At 39.4% G+C, this 15,034-nt stretch overlaps 1 protein-coding gene across 1 annotated transcript in view; it reads left to right on the top strand.

The window, feature by feature from the left end:
* The window catches only part of PPP2R1B (protein phosphatase 2, regulatory subunit A, beta), a 31,887-nt gene that overhangs the window by 9,118 nt on the left and 7,735 nt on the right, over positions 1 to 15,034 (top strand). Inside the window, exons 3-10 of the mRNA XM_014540107.1 lie at positions 2,530 to 2,762; positions 3,056 to 3,203; positions 7,497 to 7,652; positions 7,862 to 7,976; positions 8,382 to 8,452; positions 8,801 to 8,935; positions 9,949 to 10,122; positions 13,525 to 13,585. Of these exons, the coding sequence (XP_014395593.1) occupies positions 2,530 to 2,762; positions 3,056 to 3,203; positions 7,497 to 7,652; positions 7,862 to 7,976; positions 8,382 to 8,452; positions 8,801 to 8,935; positions 9,949 to 10,122; positions 13,525 to 13,585 (1,093 nt within the window). The remainder of the gene's footprint in view (positions 1 to 2,529; positions 2,763 to 3,055; positions 3,204 to 7,496; positions 7,653 to 7,861; positions 7,977 to 8,381; positions 8,453 to 8,800; positions 8,936 to 9,948; positions 10,123 to 13,524; positions 13,586 to 15,034) is intronic.

Genomic DNA, 15,034 nt, shown 5'->3' with positions numbered 1-15,034 from the left:
GGAGCAGGCCTAAGCCAGCAGGTCGTTATCTCCCGAGGGGTCCCAGACTGCGAGAGGGCACAGGCCAGGCTGAGGGACCCCCTCTCCCCTCCGAGTGCACAAATTTTTGTGCACCGGGCCTCTAGTATAATAATAATCCTTTATTGAAAGATCTTGGAGTTTAAATCAAGAGACAACGCATATGCAATTTTCAGGAACTTGGCCTTATCCTGTAGTAGTGATAGAGATTATACTATGACTAGGGGCCCAGTGCACGAATTCCCTTGAAAATAACTGTGGCCATGAGGCTGCGGTTGGCACAGGGGTGGGTCTTGGCCTATCCTCTGTGCCCCTACCCGGCCCCTCCCGCAGCAGCCCCCGGTCCCCTGTCTGCTGGCAGCCCCTCTCCTGCCACCGCTGCTCCCATGCGCTACTGCATGGAGCGATCGGGGCCAGCGCCAGCAGCGGGTGCGAGTGGGGCCGGTACCATCAGCAGGTGTGAGTGGTGGGGCGATCAGGGCTGGCAGCGGGTGCGAGCGGCGGCTCTGGCACTGGCAATGGGTATGAGCAGGCAGCAGGCGCAAGCGTCAGGCGGGACCGTAGCATGCAGGAGCAAAGAATTTTCAGTATTCACCAGAGGCTCGCCCCGATGACAGCTACCGGCACCCTGCCTTGGTCTGGCGCCCCTGCTCACCTGCTCCACTATCCTGCTTCGGCCTACGCCTGCCATGTTCTGTGCTCTGCCACCTGCTGCTGATGCCCGCCATGTTCCGCGCACACCCCCTGGTGGTCAGCGCACGTCATAGTGACCGGTTGTTCAGTTGTTTCGCTGTTCGGTCTATTTGCATATTAGGGTTTTATATAGAGAGATATTGCATGGCCAGATCATGAGAAACCTTTGCAAGTAAGAAAGCAGTTATCTTTTCAAAGGGTTCCCAAAATCCTCTTATGAAAGTTGAGTACTTTCTTTTCTTTTTCCTTTTTTAAGGAAATTTTTGGTGTTTTTTTAAAAATATTTTTTTATTGATTTCAGAGAGGAAGGAAGAGGAAGAGAGATAGAAACATCAATGATGAGAGGGAATCATTGGCTGCCTCCTGCACGTTGGACCAAGCCCGCAACCCAGGCATGTGCCCTTGACTGGAATCAAACCTGGGCCCCTTCAGTCCACAGGTGGATGCTCTATCCACTGAACCAAACCGGCTAGGGCAAAACTTTTGTTTTTAATATATATTTTTATTGACTTCTCAGAAGAAGGGAGAAGGGGAGAGATAGGAACATCAATGATGAGAGAGAATCATTGATTGGCTGCCTCCTTCAGCGCCCCCACTGTAGATCGAGCCCACACCTGGGCATGTGTCCTGACCAGGAATCAAACTTTAATCTCTTGGTCCGTAGGTTGATGCTCAACCACTGAGCCACACTGGCCAGGCAAAAGCTGAGTACTTTCTGCCTTAGTGTTTCAAACAATTTTTGAAATGGATTATTAAGTAGACATGCTTCTTTCCTTTGACTTACTATAATTGTTTCACTCTTTACAAAATTTTTATTGATTTTAGAGAGAGGGGAAGGGAGAGGGATGTAGAGATAGAAACATCAATCTGCTGCCTCCTGCACGCCCCCTACTGGGTATCAAGCCCGCAACCCGGGCATGTGCCCTGACCAGGAATTGAACCGGTGACCTCTTAGTTCATGGGTTGACCCTCAACCACAGAGCCACTCCAGCTGGGCGTAATTGTTTTACTCTTTTGGTCAGTTCTAAATATGGTTTTTATAGAAATGACCAAATTCAGCTCATGGCATATGCTGAATGTACCTGACCAAATACAAACCCAAAAGGATGAAGTTTAAGGAACCAGCTGCTTTCACTTTTCACTGGACGGTGTCACTTATGGATCTCACACCAGAGCAACCCCTTTGATCTTTTCTGTTTCTTAGCTGCAGGCAAGGATTACTACCATCTCTATACTCTACTTAATTGTTAGAAACTACTGCTACATATCTGGCTAATGGAAAGATTCTGTATGTATTCTGAAAAAAGTGATTTTGTACTCAGCCTTCTATAGGTTGGATAAGTTGTGTGGAGGTAGTGGACATGGGTTGCTTACATCTCCAGGAATGGTAGAATAATACTCATGGCCTGATGAGATGTCATCATATTATGGTGCCCAGTGTTGGTCATGTTTTTGCACTACTTTTGAATAAATATGCATGAACCTGTCTGAATTTGGCTATGTATCTTTTAAACCTAGTGATTCAGCTCACAATAATATTAATATTGTGTCAAGTCCCCTCCACTGTGTCATTTGTAGACACCATCTGGGAATTGCCATCTGGGACATGAGATCTTGGCTGTCCTACAGAAGTCGTGTCTTCAAGTTGGACACACCATATGTTATCGCTGTGTGAACTGAAAGTAGCCATTTGGTGTGATGTAGCTAACATTCTGGTTACATGTACCACCTCCCTTCAGTCACTTTAAAAGGTGATAATCTGCATCTAACCTGATTCAGTAAGTTTTTTTCTCTGGTTTTCCTCTTTGGTCTATTCAGCCTCCTTTGGAAAGTCTGGCAACGGTGGAAGAGACTGTGGTTCGAGACAAGGCTGTGGAGTCCCTGAGGCAGATCTCCCAGGAGCACACGCCTGTTGCTCTGGAAGCTCATTTTGTACCTCTGGTGAAACGCCTAGCGAGTGGGGATTGGTTCACGTCTCGCACATCTGCGTGTGGTTTATTCAGCGTTTGCTATCCCAGGGCTTCAAATGCTGTCAAAGCAGAAATTAGACAGTAAGATATGGTATTTTTTTAGTTATTTGGGGTTATTGGGACGATTTACACAGTACCCACTTACCAGTGAGTGGCTGATATCAGGATAATAAGATTGATGACATCACTTTTTATTGTCCAGTTGAATATACCAGTGTTTTGTCTTTGTTTCTTCCATGAGTAGAAGCCTAATCACAGTGTTTGTAAGAGAAAACCTCTAAAAATGCCTTGCTGTGTTTGTGTTGTTGGGTGTGAGGGAGTATTTAATCAATGATATTTGACAGGAAGTACCTTCATTATTTTATTTGCTCCAGGCACTTCCGTTCCTTGTGCTCAGATGATACACCAATGGTACGACGTGCTGCTGCTTCCAAATTGGGCGAATTTGCAAAAGTTTTAGAATTAGATAGTGTGAAAAGTGAAATTGTTCCATTGTTTACTAATCTAGCTACAGATGAACAGGTAAGTTAACTCAGTATTTACGTTACACATATATGCTCCTCTCCTCTAATATTTTAAGTATTTCTTTGGGGAGTTTGGTTCTCATGTTAGGATTCTTTTTGCAAAATTAATACTTAATTCTGGCCTTGATAAAGTTTAATATGACTCATTTCATTGTCTTTATGTTTCTTTCTTAATCAGACCATGATTTTCTCTTACATTGGCAGTTGTTATAAAAGGGGGAAGTCAGAGGAAATGGGATCCATAATTAGGACGATCAAAGTTGCATTAAGGGGTAACATACCTTTGTGCATTGAAGGCTGGCTTGTCATATGGGAGGGTAAGGATTCCTGGAATTTTTGACTTTCAGATAAACAAGCACAGTATATGTTAGGAAAGCCATTTGGCCCTTTGCATCTCTGTGTGTGTGTATAGGATGATCTCACATAATAGCAATTTTAAATCCAAGGATCTAGATTTCTTTAGTGTAGAAATAGCAATAATAATAAAAACAGGAAGCACCTAAATGCAGTACTTCATCTTCCTTGGCCTCTTTAAAGTTGTTTATATAAATTAATTCATTTTTTCACAACAGCCCCATGGGGTAGATAACCCATTTTACATTTTAGGAAACAGAGGCACAGAAATTGAAGTAACTTGCTCAAGGTTGCCTCATTAGTAGTAGTGGAGCTGGGATTGGAATCTAAGCACTTCACGGCGTTCACAGTGAGGCTGTACTGCCTCTCTGTGTGGTACTTCAGAGGATCAGACACCAGAGTTTGTGGACTAGAGTGAGTCCTTTGGGGTTTTTAATTTGCCTGGTATCTGCCCTAGAATCACTTAATGTGGACAGGACCAAGAGCACCAGGCACATGCTGATGAGTCTTATTTTTAGATTCTAAATTTAAAGATGATAAAATTTACTTCCAAAGAATTTTTAAAAATTATTAAAATAACATTAAAAAAATCAGTACAAAGTATACATCTTAAATGAATTATTATAAGGTAATGTCATCTTGTAGCTGTCATCTATGAAACAACAGAATTTTGACAGCCACTACCCCAGAAGCCCTCTCTGGCCTCCCAAACACAACACCTCCCTCACTCCCCACTTGTCACTGCCCACCCCCTTAAGACTAACACTTTATCTTGACTTTTATGATAGTTAACTACTTCCTTCTCTTTGCACTTTCATGACTCAAACATTATAGTTTAAAACATTGTCCAACAGATCTGTAATGTAAACTACCTATTTTAAGCTTTTTGGTAGCCACATTTTAAAAAGTAAAAAACAGGTGAAAATAATTGTAATGATATATTTAACCCAATATACCCAAAATAATTATCATTATCACTAGGCACTTTTCAGGTGTGGATAGTGGTTACCACATTGGACAGCACAGATTTAGAATCCTCATTTGGGATTTTGGTGATTACATTTTCTATATTATAATTTAACATTTTCTTTGTCCTCTATATTTCCTGCAAAATGGTAGTTGAATCTTGTGGTGGGGGGTGGGGTTGCAAACTTTTTCTGTAAAGGACAAGGTAGTAAATACAGGGATGAGCGAAAGTAGATATACCGTGGCAGTGTGACATTCTTTTGAGTTATTGAAGCTATTGTAATAATAACCTGCATGTGTTTTTCTATATTTGCCCATGCCCACCCCGGTAATTTAGGCTTTGTGGGCCAGACAGTCTGTTGTAACTACTCAGCTCTGAAGGAAAATAGGTGATAAAGAGATAAATAAGCAAAATATCAGGGATAAATGCTATGATGCAAATATAGAGTAGGGTGATACAATTGGAAGTGATTATAGGACATTTCTCTAAACTGGCTAGTCAGAGAAGGACTGTGAAGAGGTGACATAAACTGAGACAAGAAAGAAAAATGCCAGCCATGACCTTTCCTAGAGTGTCAGCTCCAGGAAGGGGGAGGACACTTGTGGATAGTGGTCCTACAGTTGGAACCTAGTGGGTGAAAGGGACTCTGGTAAAAGATGAGGTTGGAGAAGATAAGCGGGGGCCTGGTCACAGAGGGTCTTTAGGCCAGGATATGTAGAGTTTGGGTTTTCTTTTCTAGGTGCAATGAGAATACACCAAGATTTTAAGCAGGGTTTTGACTTGATGTAATTGAGGCTTCTGGGTGGAAACTAAATTGTAAGGTTTACTTTACAGTTCTGTGTGTGGGGGGGGGGGCGGGGGGAAATGAGAATAGAAACAGGAAGACCAGTTAGGAGGCTTGTCTATACTCCAGTCAATACACAGTGGTGAACTAGGGAGGTATAGTGAAGATGGCGAGAATCTGGAGGTAGAGTTAGTAGAACTATGATTGGGTTGGGTGAGGGGAAGAGGCATCAAGAAGATCTTGATTTTTGGATTGAGCAACTGGGTGGGTGGTGGTGTCATTGCTGAGGTGGAGAAAATTCTGGGAGGAGCAGGTTTGGGGAGAAAATCAGTTCTGGAAGAGAAGTAATTGATTAATTTAACAAGTATTTATTGGTATATTTTTTCGTAGATGGTAGCAGTCCCTTGATTTAGCATCATTTTGGGAATCCAAAAATATCTATAGCTGCTACCAAGACCTAGTTCTGCCTTTTTAGCCTGTTCATTTGGGTAGAGGAGTGTCTTGGGCACATAGTAAGTTTTTGTTGATCTGAAATTTTAAAAATTTGTAATATTTTGGAAAGTTGGAATCACTCTTATCTTTCATGTATATGTGTGTACATATGTACACATATATGTATGATATATGTGTATATATAAAATATGTAGTTATATAAAGGACTTTGTCCTGTTTCTCCTGGGCACTTATGTTTACTTATTTTCAGTTTCTACTTATATACTTATGATTCCCAAATCTGTGGTGTCAGTTCCTAATTTCTCATTGGTTTGTCTAGTTGTATATTTCCACTTGCTCAAAGGACATATAGGTGTCACATTGACACTTGGCACTTTACATTTGGAAAGCTCAGTTCAGTCATTCCTTATCTTTCTAATTTTTTCATTTTGCGTTTTCCCAGACTTGGCTACCTCAAAGTTATCTTGTCCTTGGTTCTCAACATTGAAATCCAACTTTTTAAATTACTCTTTTGTTTTTCTATGTGTTTCTTTCCAAGTCATCATCTTATACCTCAATTCCTATTACTGCCACTTTAAACTGAGTACAGGCTGCCCTATCTGAAAGCAGAGCGCGTTCCTGTGAAACCTTTTGTAAGCCAAAGTGGCATAAAGCAAAGAAGCAGTTACCTTAGGGATACATCTTGCTAATAGTGCACAAATTAAATAAAAATAAAACCCAGGTGCACAGACAGTTCAAGGTGGTGGCATCTTGATGCTAAGATGCTGGGTGTAGCTCCTGAGAAGGAGCTCTGTGGGGCCACTGCTTGAGGTGCGCTGCGTCTGTAATGGCTCCTGTAAAACAAATGCTGAATGCTGGTTTCGCTTTTCACCTTTTTTTGTAAAAGCAAAAATCCTTCTCAGACTTCTTTCAGGTAGGGAAACATGTATTAATCTAGGTTTTTCATAAAAGCAAAGTTGCAGAATGAACTTTTGAGAAGCGGGGGTACCTGTATTTTGCTAACAGCTCCCCAATGATTCCCTTACTTATTATTCTCTTTCTCTGTCCTGATCTGTTATAAACTTATATAAGCATTAGTTTTCATTATTTCTCTCAGCTTTTTTATTAGAGTGAGGCTTTGAAGATATCATTAAAATATTCTTTTTTTTTTCACTTTACATTTTTTTTTTAAATATATTTTATTGATTTTTTACAGAGAGGAAGGGAGAGAGATAGAGAGTTAGAAACATCGATGAGAGAGAAACATCGATCAGCTGCCTCCTGCACATCCCCTACTGGGGATGTGCCCGCAACCCAGGTACATGCCCTTGACCGGAATCAAACCTGCGACCCTCAGTCCGCAGGCCAACGCTCTATCCACCGAGCCAAACCGGTTTTGGCCTCACTTTACATTTTTACTTAATTTAAAAAACAACTCTGCACTAGCAATGTAATTATTTTGCTGTTCATTCACAGAATAAGTTTCTGCCTTTGTGGCTTTGACATACTATTCCAGCCAGAGAACAGCTATTTCCAGGCACAGACACATGAAGCTGCATGTAGTGTAGTTCAGCAGTCGCCAACCTTTCGGACCTCACAGACCACCAGTGGTCCACGGACCACCGGTTGGCAACCGCTGGTATTGTTGGTTTGCTTCTGTTTTTTTTTGAAATGACACTCAGAGCACACCCCCACACCATATACTTTGACTGTCAGTAAATATTGTCTAAAAGAAATAAATTTTATTCCTTTAGGATTCAGTGCGCCTCCTAGCTGTGGAAGCTTGTGTCAGTATTGCCCAGTTACTGTCTCAGGATGACCTTGAGTTTTTGGTGATGCCTACACTTCGACAAGCTGCAGAAGATAAATCTTGGCGAGTTCGCTATATGGTAGCTGACAAATTTTCAGAGGTAAAATTATTGCACTGGTATTTTCTTTAAGTACTAAAGAAAAATAGAAACAAGAAACCCACAAGTTTGCTGTGGTACCAAAAGTCTCTGAATTCTTATGAATCAGAAGTGTTTGTGGCAAAAATGTATACCTGAAGTTGTGCTGTTTTGTGTTTTCATATTAATTATTTTGTTAGTTTGCATTTAAACCTGTACATATTATTTTATAGCTCCAGAAAGCTGTGGGTCCCAAAATCACCCAAAATGACCTCATCCCCGCCTTTCAGAACCTACTTAAAGACTGTGAAGCTGAAGTCCGAGCGGCTGCTGCCCACAAAGTGAAAGGTTAAGGAGTTCAGTTTATGTTGCAGGATGGCTTGTTTATTTTGGTGCATTTTTTTTATGTCAGTGAATTTTTATGATTTTTGTTCTAGAATATGTTTTCAAATAAATAGAGATGATTTTATTGTATAGAAATGTTACATTATCATGTAAGTTAAAACCAAACAGCCATTTTACCTTGTTTCTATTTTTTTTTAATGCCTTTTCACGTTGGATTAGTGTGATACACAGTGCCATCTAGATTGACAAAAAAGTGTATTTAGAACAAGGGTCACTTCTTAGAGATTTTTTGCTTAACATATGATTTGAGTTAACTTGAAACTTGATATAACTGGTTAAATTTCTTCATTTGGCTCCTTGTAAATGGTTCTATGTAAGCATTATTTTTTTTCTATTTATCTCTTTTAGAACTTTGTGAGAACTTGCCCATTGAAGGTAGAGAGACCATAATTATGAATCAAGTGCTGCCCTATATAAAGGTAAACCTAACTTTAGTTTACTTTTAGCTTTACCTCTGCCTTATGTGAAGGCAAACTTTGCCTCTTTTTTGTTTGCCTTAAAGCTCTTTTGAGTTTAAAGGAGGACAAGGGATGAATGGGATAGGTGTGTTAATGTGTGACATTATTTATCACTTATTAGTAGTGCGTTATAACTGAAAAATGCTCGTTGGCACAAAGGTTTGTGTTATCTGACAGTTGATCTGAGGAAACATTATCAACGAATCTATTGAAATAGTGCTGTCTTTTTAAATTCCTTGGGAAATAGTATGGAAGTTTCTGTTGTCTTGCAAAAAAGAAAGGCTTTTAATTTTTTTTTTTTTTTTTTAGGAATTAGTATCTGATACAAATCAACATGTCAAATCGGCTCTAGCTTCTGTAATTATGGGATTGTCTACCATTTTGGGCAAAGAGAATACCATTGAACATCTTCTACCTCTTTTTTTAGCTCAGTTAAAGGATGAGGTGAGTCTGGCTATAAATTCTATTGCTTGATAGACAGTGATTTGGTTTGGTTTGGTTTGAGGTTTCACTAAAATAGAACCCAAAACAGGGATAATGTGATTTTAAAAAGTAACTTATTTTAAACTAGTGACAGTCCTTGTGTTTGAATATGGGTTGCAAGTTCCCCAGAAAATGGGCACTAGGAGCCATAGATATAGACTTAAAAATGTCTCCTCATTCTCTTTGTCTGATTCCTGCTGAGAGGCTCTGGTTTCTTCTCTTCAAACTTAATAGATCTTTGTTTAAAAAGTATCTTTTATTTAAATATAATATCAACTTTATACTGATAGCTAACATTTATTGAGTAAAACTATATGCCAGGCATGATCATAAATGCTTTGGCACGTATTATTACCTGTAATCCTCACAGCAATCTTAGAGGTAGGTCTTATCCCCATTTTACAGATGAAGCTGAGGCACAGAGAGATAAAATAGTTCACCCAAGGTCTTGGCAGATCTGGGATTTGAATGCATATAATTTGATTCCAGAGCCTATGCTCTTTACCATCCTATAGAATTTTTTTCATATATATATATATTTAATTGATTTCAGAGAGGAAGGGAGAGGGGAAGAGAGATAGAAACCATCAATGATGAGCAATAATCATTGATTGGCTGCCTCCTGTACACCCCCTACTGGGGATCGAGCCCGCAACCTGGGCATGTGCCCTTGACTGGAATCGAACCTGGGACCCTTCAGTCTGTAGGCCGACACTCTAGCCACTGAGCCAAACCAGCTAAGGCCATCATATAGACTTTTTATTGAGAGTTATGGTTAAGAACAGTTACAGTTATGTGCTTTGAGTTATTTGTGTACCCAGTACTATTTCTTCCAAGACTACTTTTTTACCTGAGTCAATAATTTCTTATTTTAAACTTTAGTTAGCAGTTTTTACCTCATCATGACAATAGGAAAATATTGGGCAGAAAACTTGATTTTTATATGTGTTCTTTTGGGGCTTGTGTACTTGCAGTGTCCTGAAGTTCGTTTGAATATCATCTCCAATTTGGATTGTGTAAATGAAGTGATTGGAATCCGTCAGCTCTCTCAGTCTCTTCTTCCTGCCATAGTGGAGCTGGCTGAAGATGCCAAGTGGAGGGTCCGGCTGGCCATCATTGAGTATATGCCACTGCTGGCAGGCCAGCTGGTGAGTGTGCGTGCTCCATGAAGTGAAGGATAGCATCAAATAGTTGAGCAGATTTATTGTGCCAAGTAGGAGGCCCCAATAATTTGTATGATTTTGTTCATTTAGACACATCTAAGTATGGTAGGTCCTAGTTGCTTGTAGATGGCTTTTATTTTCATTAGTGCATTAACTTCTAACAAAAAGGAATTATATTATAGAGACACTTTTTACCTCACCACCATCTAAAAGCAAAGCCATAAAAACAATGTTTCTTGGAATGTAACAGATTTTGTGTAATTTAATGTGTCTGTGACATAAGGAATATTTAACTGAGAGGAAAAGGGAGTATTGTTTTAAGATAAGTTAACTTTGATTTTTGCTCAGAGCAGCTTCCCTGCTTGCCTATATACTGAGCAAAATGTCCCTAGCTTCTGCTTTTTTTTGGCTACTTTTTTTGCTTTCTGGTTAAAAGGGAGTTGAGGAATCTGATTAGAAAAGGAGTATTGAAGTTTTTAATGCTAGTATTTTGGCCAGAGTCCACATTATCAGATTATCTATTACTTTTTTTTTTTACCTATTACTTTTTGAGTTTCATGGTTATTTTTACTCTGTTATGTTAATTAAATTTTCAGTGCTGGGTTTTATGGCCACATCCTTTCCTTTCTGTTTTCATAGATGCCCTCGATCAGCGGTTCTCAACCTGTGGGTTGCGACCCCTGAAAATACATCCTGCATATCAGATATTTACATTATGATTCATAACAGTAGCAAAATTACAGTTATGAAGTAGCAACGAAAATAATTTTATGGTTGGGGGTCACCTCAACATGAGGAACTGTATTAAAGGGTCGCAGCATTAGGAAGGTTGAGAACCACTGCCCTAGATAGTTCTAAGTGTGATATACCATTACCCTGTTGGTAGCATTTATTGCAGTGCAGTGTGGCTGTCAAATATTAGTTGGGGGAAAAAAAACTCAAGGCCTATCATGTGCCCTAATTTTTAGAGGAGTTACATTAAATATGTTTCCCTAACCAAATGAAAACAAAATTTTTAAATAATAAAAATTGCTATTTAATATCCCTGGGGGGCGGGGGAACTAGTTGGGAAGATAGACAGGTGATCTTTTTTAGGGTAAGGACTGTGTTTAGTGTTTGATTGCCAGTGCTTACTATAGTGCCTGGCATTAATCAGGCACTTAGCATTTGTCAAGTGTTAGATAGTGAATACCTGAATATTTTTTGAGAAAGCTCAAAATATGTCAGTTTATAGCTAACATTACTGCAGCTTCTTTCCCCTCTCTCACCCCACTTCCATTCCTTTCAGATCATAGCATATGGGATCTAGTTTTTTACTTTCTTGGACCACTGAATTTGTATTGCTAATTTTGGTATATTTAAATGCATCTTGTGGTTATCTGTGGCATCACATGTTTTATAAAATTTGAAGTGTCCCACTCTTCAAAATGGATGTAAAAAATATCACTCTACAGCTAAAAGGGTCAGGCGAAGTCATCTTGTCACTTTTTTCCCCATCACTCCCAAGCACTGAGAGTCATCCTTTGTTCTTCACTGGTGACTGTCATGGGTCACTTTCTCCAGAATGGAAAGCAGCAGTGGCTAACTGGTTGGCTAAAGGCTGAAACAACTGTGCAGAAGAGAAGGAGAATTTTAGTACTATTTTTTTTAAACCTCTATTCCTCGTAGATCTGGGAGGTCAGCAAAGGTTGGCAGCTCCACAGAGGAGTATAGAAGCAAGTAGATGCTGACTTTGGCTGACTCATACCTTTTGGGCAGGGCTGATACACATTGGTCATGAACATTTTGTTAATGCAACTTCAATTTCTTGTTCGTATATATTTTATTTTTATTTTTTTATCTGTATCAGGTAGTCAATTTATAAAATTCTTTCAAGAGATTACATATGGCCTGGCTTATGGACCATGCTGAATAAATGTAAAGTTAAACCACAAAAATCAAGAAATAAAAGTTAAGATTTAAGAGCCTTGGCCAAGTAGTTCAGTTGCTTGGAGCCTTGTCCTGGTATGTCAAGATTGTGGGTTTGATCCCCAGTCAGGGCACACACAAGAGTCAACCAGTGAACACACAGATATGTGGAACAGCAGAATGATGTTTTTCTCTCTCTCTTTCCCTCCCCGCCGCCCTCTCTCCTTCCTTCCCTGCCTCCCCATCTCTCTCCCGCCTTTCCTCCTCATCTCTCTTCCCCTTCTGCTCTCTAAATTAAATTTAAAATTTTTAAAGAAAAATCCATAACTTGAAATGAAAAAGAAATCTTTGAGAGCTGACATGGTGATTTAAGTATATGCTAACACCTATTCATGATCTATTATTATAAAGCATTTTATGTTATTAAATCACTATTTTCAGAGTACTTTATTTGAAATATATAATCGCTGTTCAGGAACTTCTTAGATCCAAAGAAACATGTAGATCCCAAAAGGGAGACTCTAGGAGAGCACTGTGTCACAGCATTCTCCTGCATGGTACAGAATTCCCACAGTGACAGGTCTGTGTAAATCAGCTCTAGGAGCTTGTCCCCTCTTGTGCTCGAGTGGCCAAATGTTGACAGGAAGAGCTAAACTGAAAGAGCCAGGATGGTTCTACCTGTGACCCTACTGGGTCACCTGCAGTGTTGCGCCTGCTTTATTCTCCCTCTGCTTCCTCCCATCATCTTAGAAATATTCTATTTAAGTGGAAATATCTGTATTTCTTGATATCAGTTTCTTCATCCTTAATGATTTATTATAATCTTAACCAAAAAGGGAAATTTTTTGAGACTTATTAATATTATTGACAGAGAAGTACAGATTGATAGTTTCAAAAATAGTCATGAGGATATAAAGTACAGCAAAGGAAATACAGTCAGTAATATTGTAATGACTGTGTATGGTGCTAGTGGGTACTGGAAATACCAGGGGAACACTTTGTAAAGCATATGATTGTCTAACCACTACGCTGTACACCTAAAATTAATACAAGTTTATATCGAATGAACGTAAACTGTAATTGAAAAATTTTTTAATTAGAAAATAAAGAAAAAATATGCTATTGACATATTTTACTGGGTAATTCCTTTTTACAAATAATCTAGATAATGCTTGGCAGACTGTCCATACTGCATTCTTTCTATCCTTTGCAGTATCACATCTGGCTCCTGACCATCCGATTCTCTCCCACTTAGCAGGGCCTGGGCCATCTCACTTTGTTTATTATTTCTATCCAATAAAATAGATTTACAGTTTGTAAATCAAATTCCATGGTAATTGTTTTCTGGCTGGTTCATGAATTCAGCTTATTTGGAAACGAGTGGTTTTTAGCTTTTAGTTTATTTTGGTGCAATAAATAGATTATCTTGATTTCTAAACTTTGTTAGATGTGTATTAATGGAATCGTCTGTACCCATAGGGTGTGGAATTCTTTGATGAAAAGCTGAATTCTTTATGTATGGCCTGGCTCGTGGACCATGGTAAGTAAATAAGTTAAAAACAGGTTGTTATGGAGTGTTCGTGTCTTCGCATCTATCCCGTGTTGTTCATATATTTCTTTTTTAGAAAGGACGACTCATCTGATTGCCTTCCTTGTGTAGTGATGAAGAAATACTGTGATTAAAGTCCAGTTAGTTTCCTCTGAAACACAAGTTTGATGTTTCTGTTTTCTACCAATATTTTCTGTCTTAAACTTTATTTTTTTCATGAGCAATCTCTTTGCTTTGTTTCTTACTCATTCTATTACATTATTTTCAGACTCTTACATACACATATACTCACTTTTTTTTTAATCCTTACTCAAGGATATTTTTCCGTTGGTTTTTTTTTCTTTTTTTTAAATGGCGCCAGCACCCAAGGTCAGGGAGTCAGAGATTTTAAATTATTTTATTACTTATCTGTCTGTTTTTCAGCACCATTTTTTTTTTAATCCTCATCCAAGGGTATTTTTTCATTGATTTTTAGAGTGGAAGAGAGAGGGAAAGACAGAAATATCTATGTGAGAGAAACATCGATTGGTTGCCTCCTGCACTCACCCTCGAGCCTACAACCGAGGTATGTGCCCTTGACTGGGATCAAACTGGGACCCTTCAGTCCGCAGTCCGACGCTCTTGCTACTGGGCCAAACCGGCTAGGGCTACATATACTCATCTTGAGGTCTTCTGCTTGACCATGCTGTCTGGGTGGGACAGAGACTGGAATCAGATGAAAGGCCTATGGGGAAGAAATGGCTACGTGGCTTGTTTGAGTGGCACAGAGAAGGAGCTATACAGTGGCACAGGAACGGAGTCCAGTCCAGACCTGGCATCTTCAGTACAGTCTGAGACCTGTTCAGATGGGGGCCACGGGGGAGGTCGTGACATAATACTTTGAGCTACAGTTCCATATTTTGGTGCATATCGTAGGCATTGTGTTCCACAGCATCTTATGTATACTTTATGTACTGAGTGTATCTTTGTTCTGCGGCTGCTTGTGCCTGGATATTTGTTCATGTAGGTGATTTTGTTAAGGGCATATTTGGATCATATAGGAGGTCATATGGCTAAGAGTGTGAAGAGGAGGGGTATGAAAAATGTGCAAGTCTCAAAGGCGTATATATGTAGATGATTTTAGTGTTTTCAAACTAGATTTTGAGGACTATTTCATTTTTCTTATCTTTTAAAGTTACCTTTCTGTGGCCTAATTTTTTTTCTTTTTAAATGAATCTTAATATGGTGAATCATAAGAAATTTCTCTTTTTATAATAAAAGTGTTTGTTATTTCTTTTTTTTAAATTAAATCTTTATTGTTCAGATTATTACATTGGTTCCTCTTTTTTCCCACCATAACTCCCCTCCACCCAGTTCCCACCCCACCCTCCGCCCTTACTCCCCACCCACTGTCCTCATCCATAGGTGCACGATTATTGTCCAATCTCTTCCCTCACCCCC

This window comes from Myotis brandtii, unplaced genomic scaffold, assembly GCF_000412655.1.
Source record: "Myotis brandtii unplaced genomic scaffold, ASM41265v1 scaffold105, whole genome shotgun sequence".
Classification (NCBI taxonomy): Eukaryota; Metazoa; Chordata; class Mammalia; order Chiroptera; family Vespertilionidae; genus Myotis; species Myotis brandtii.
Note: the sequence above shows the minus strand (reverse complement) of the source record. Positions and strands in the feature narration are given on the sequence as shown.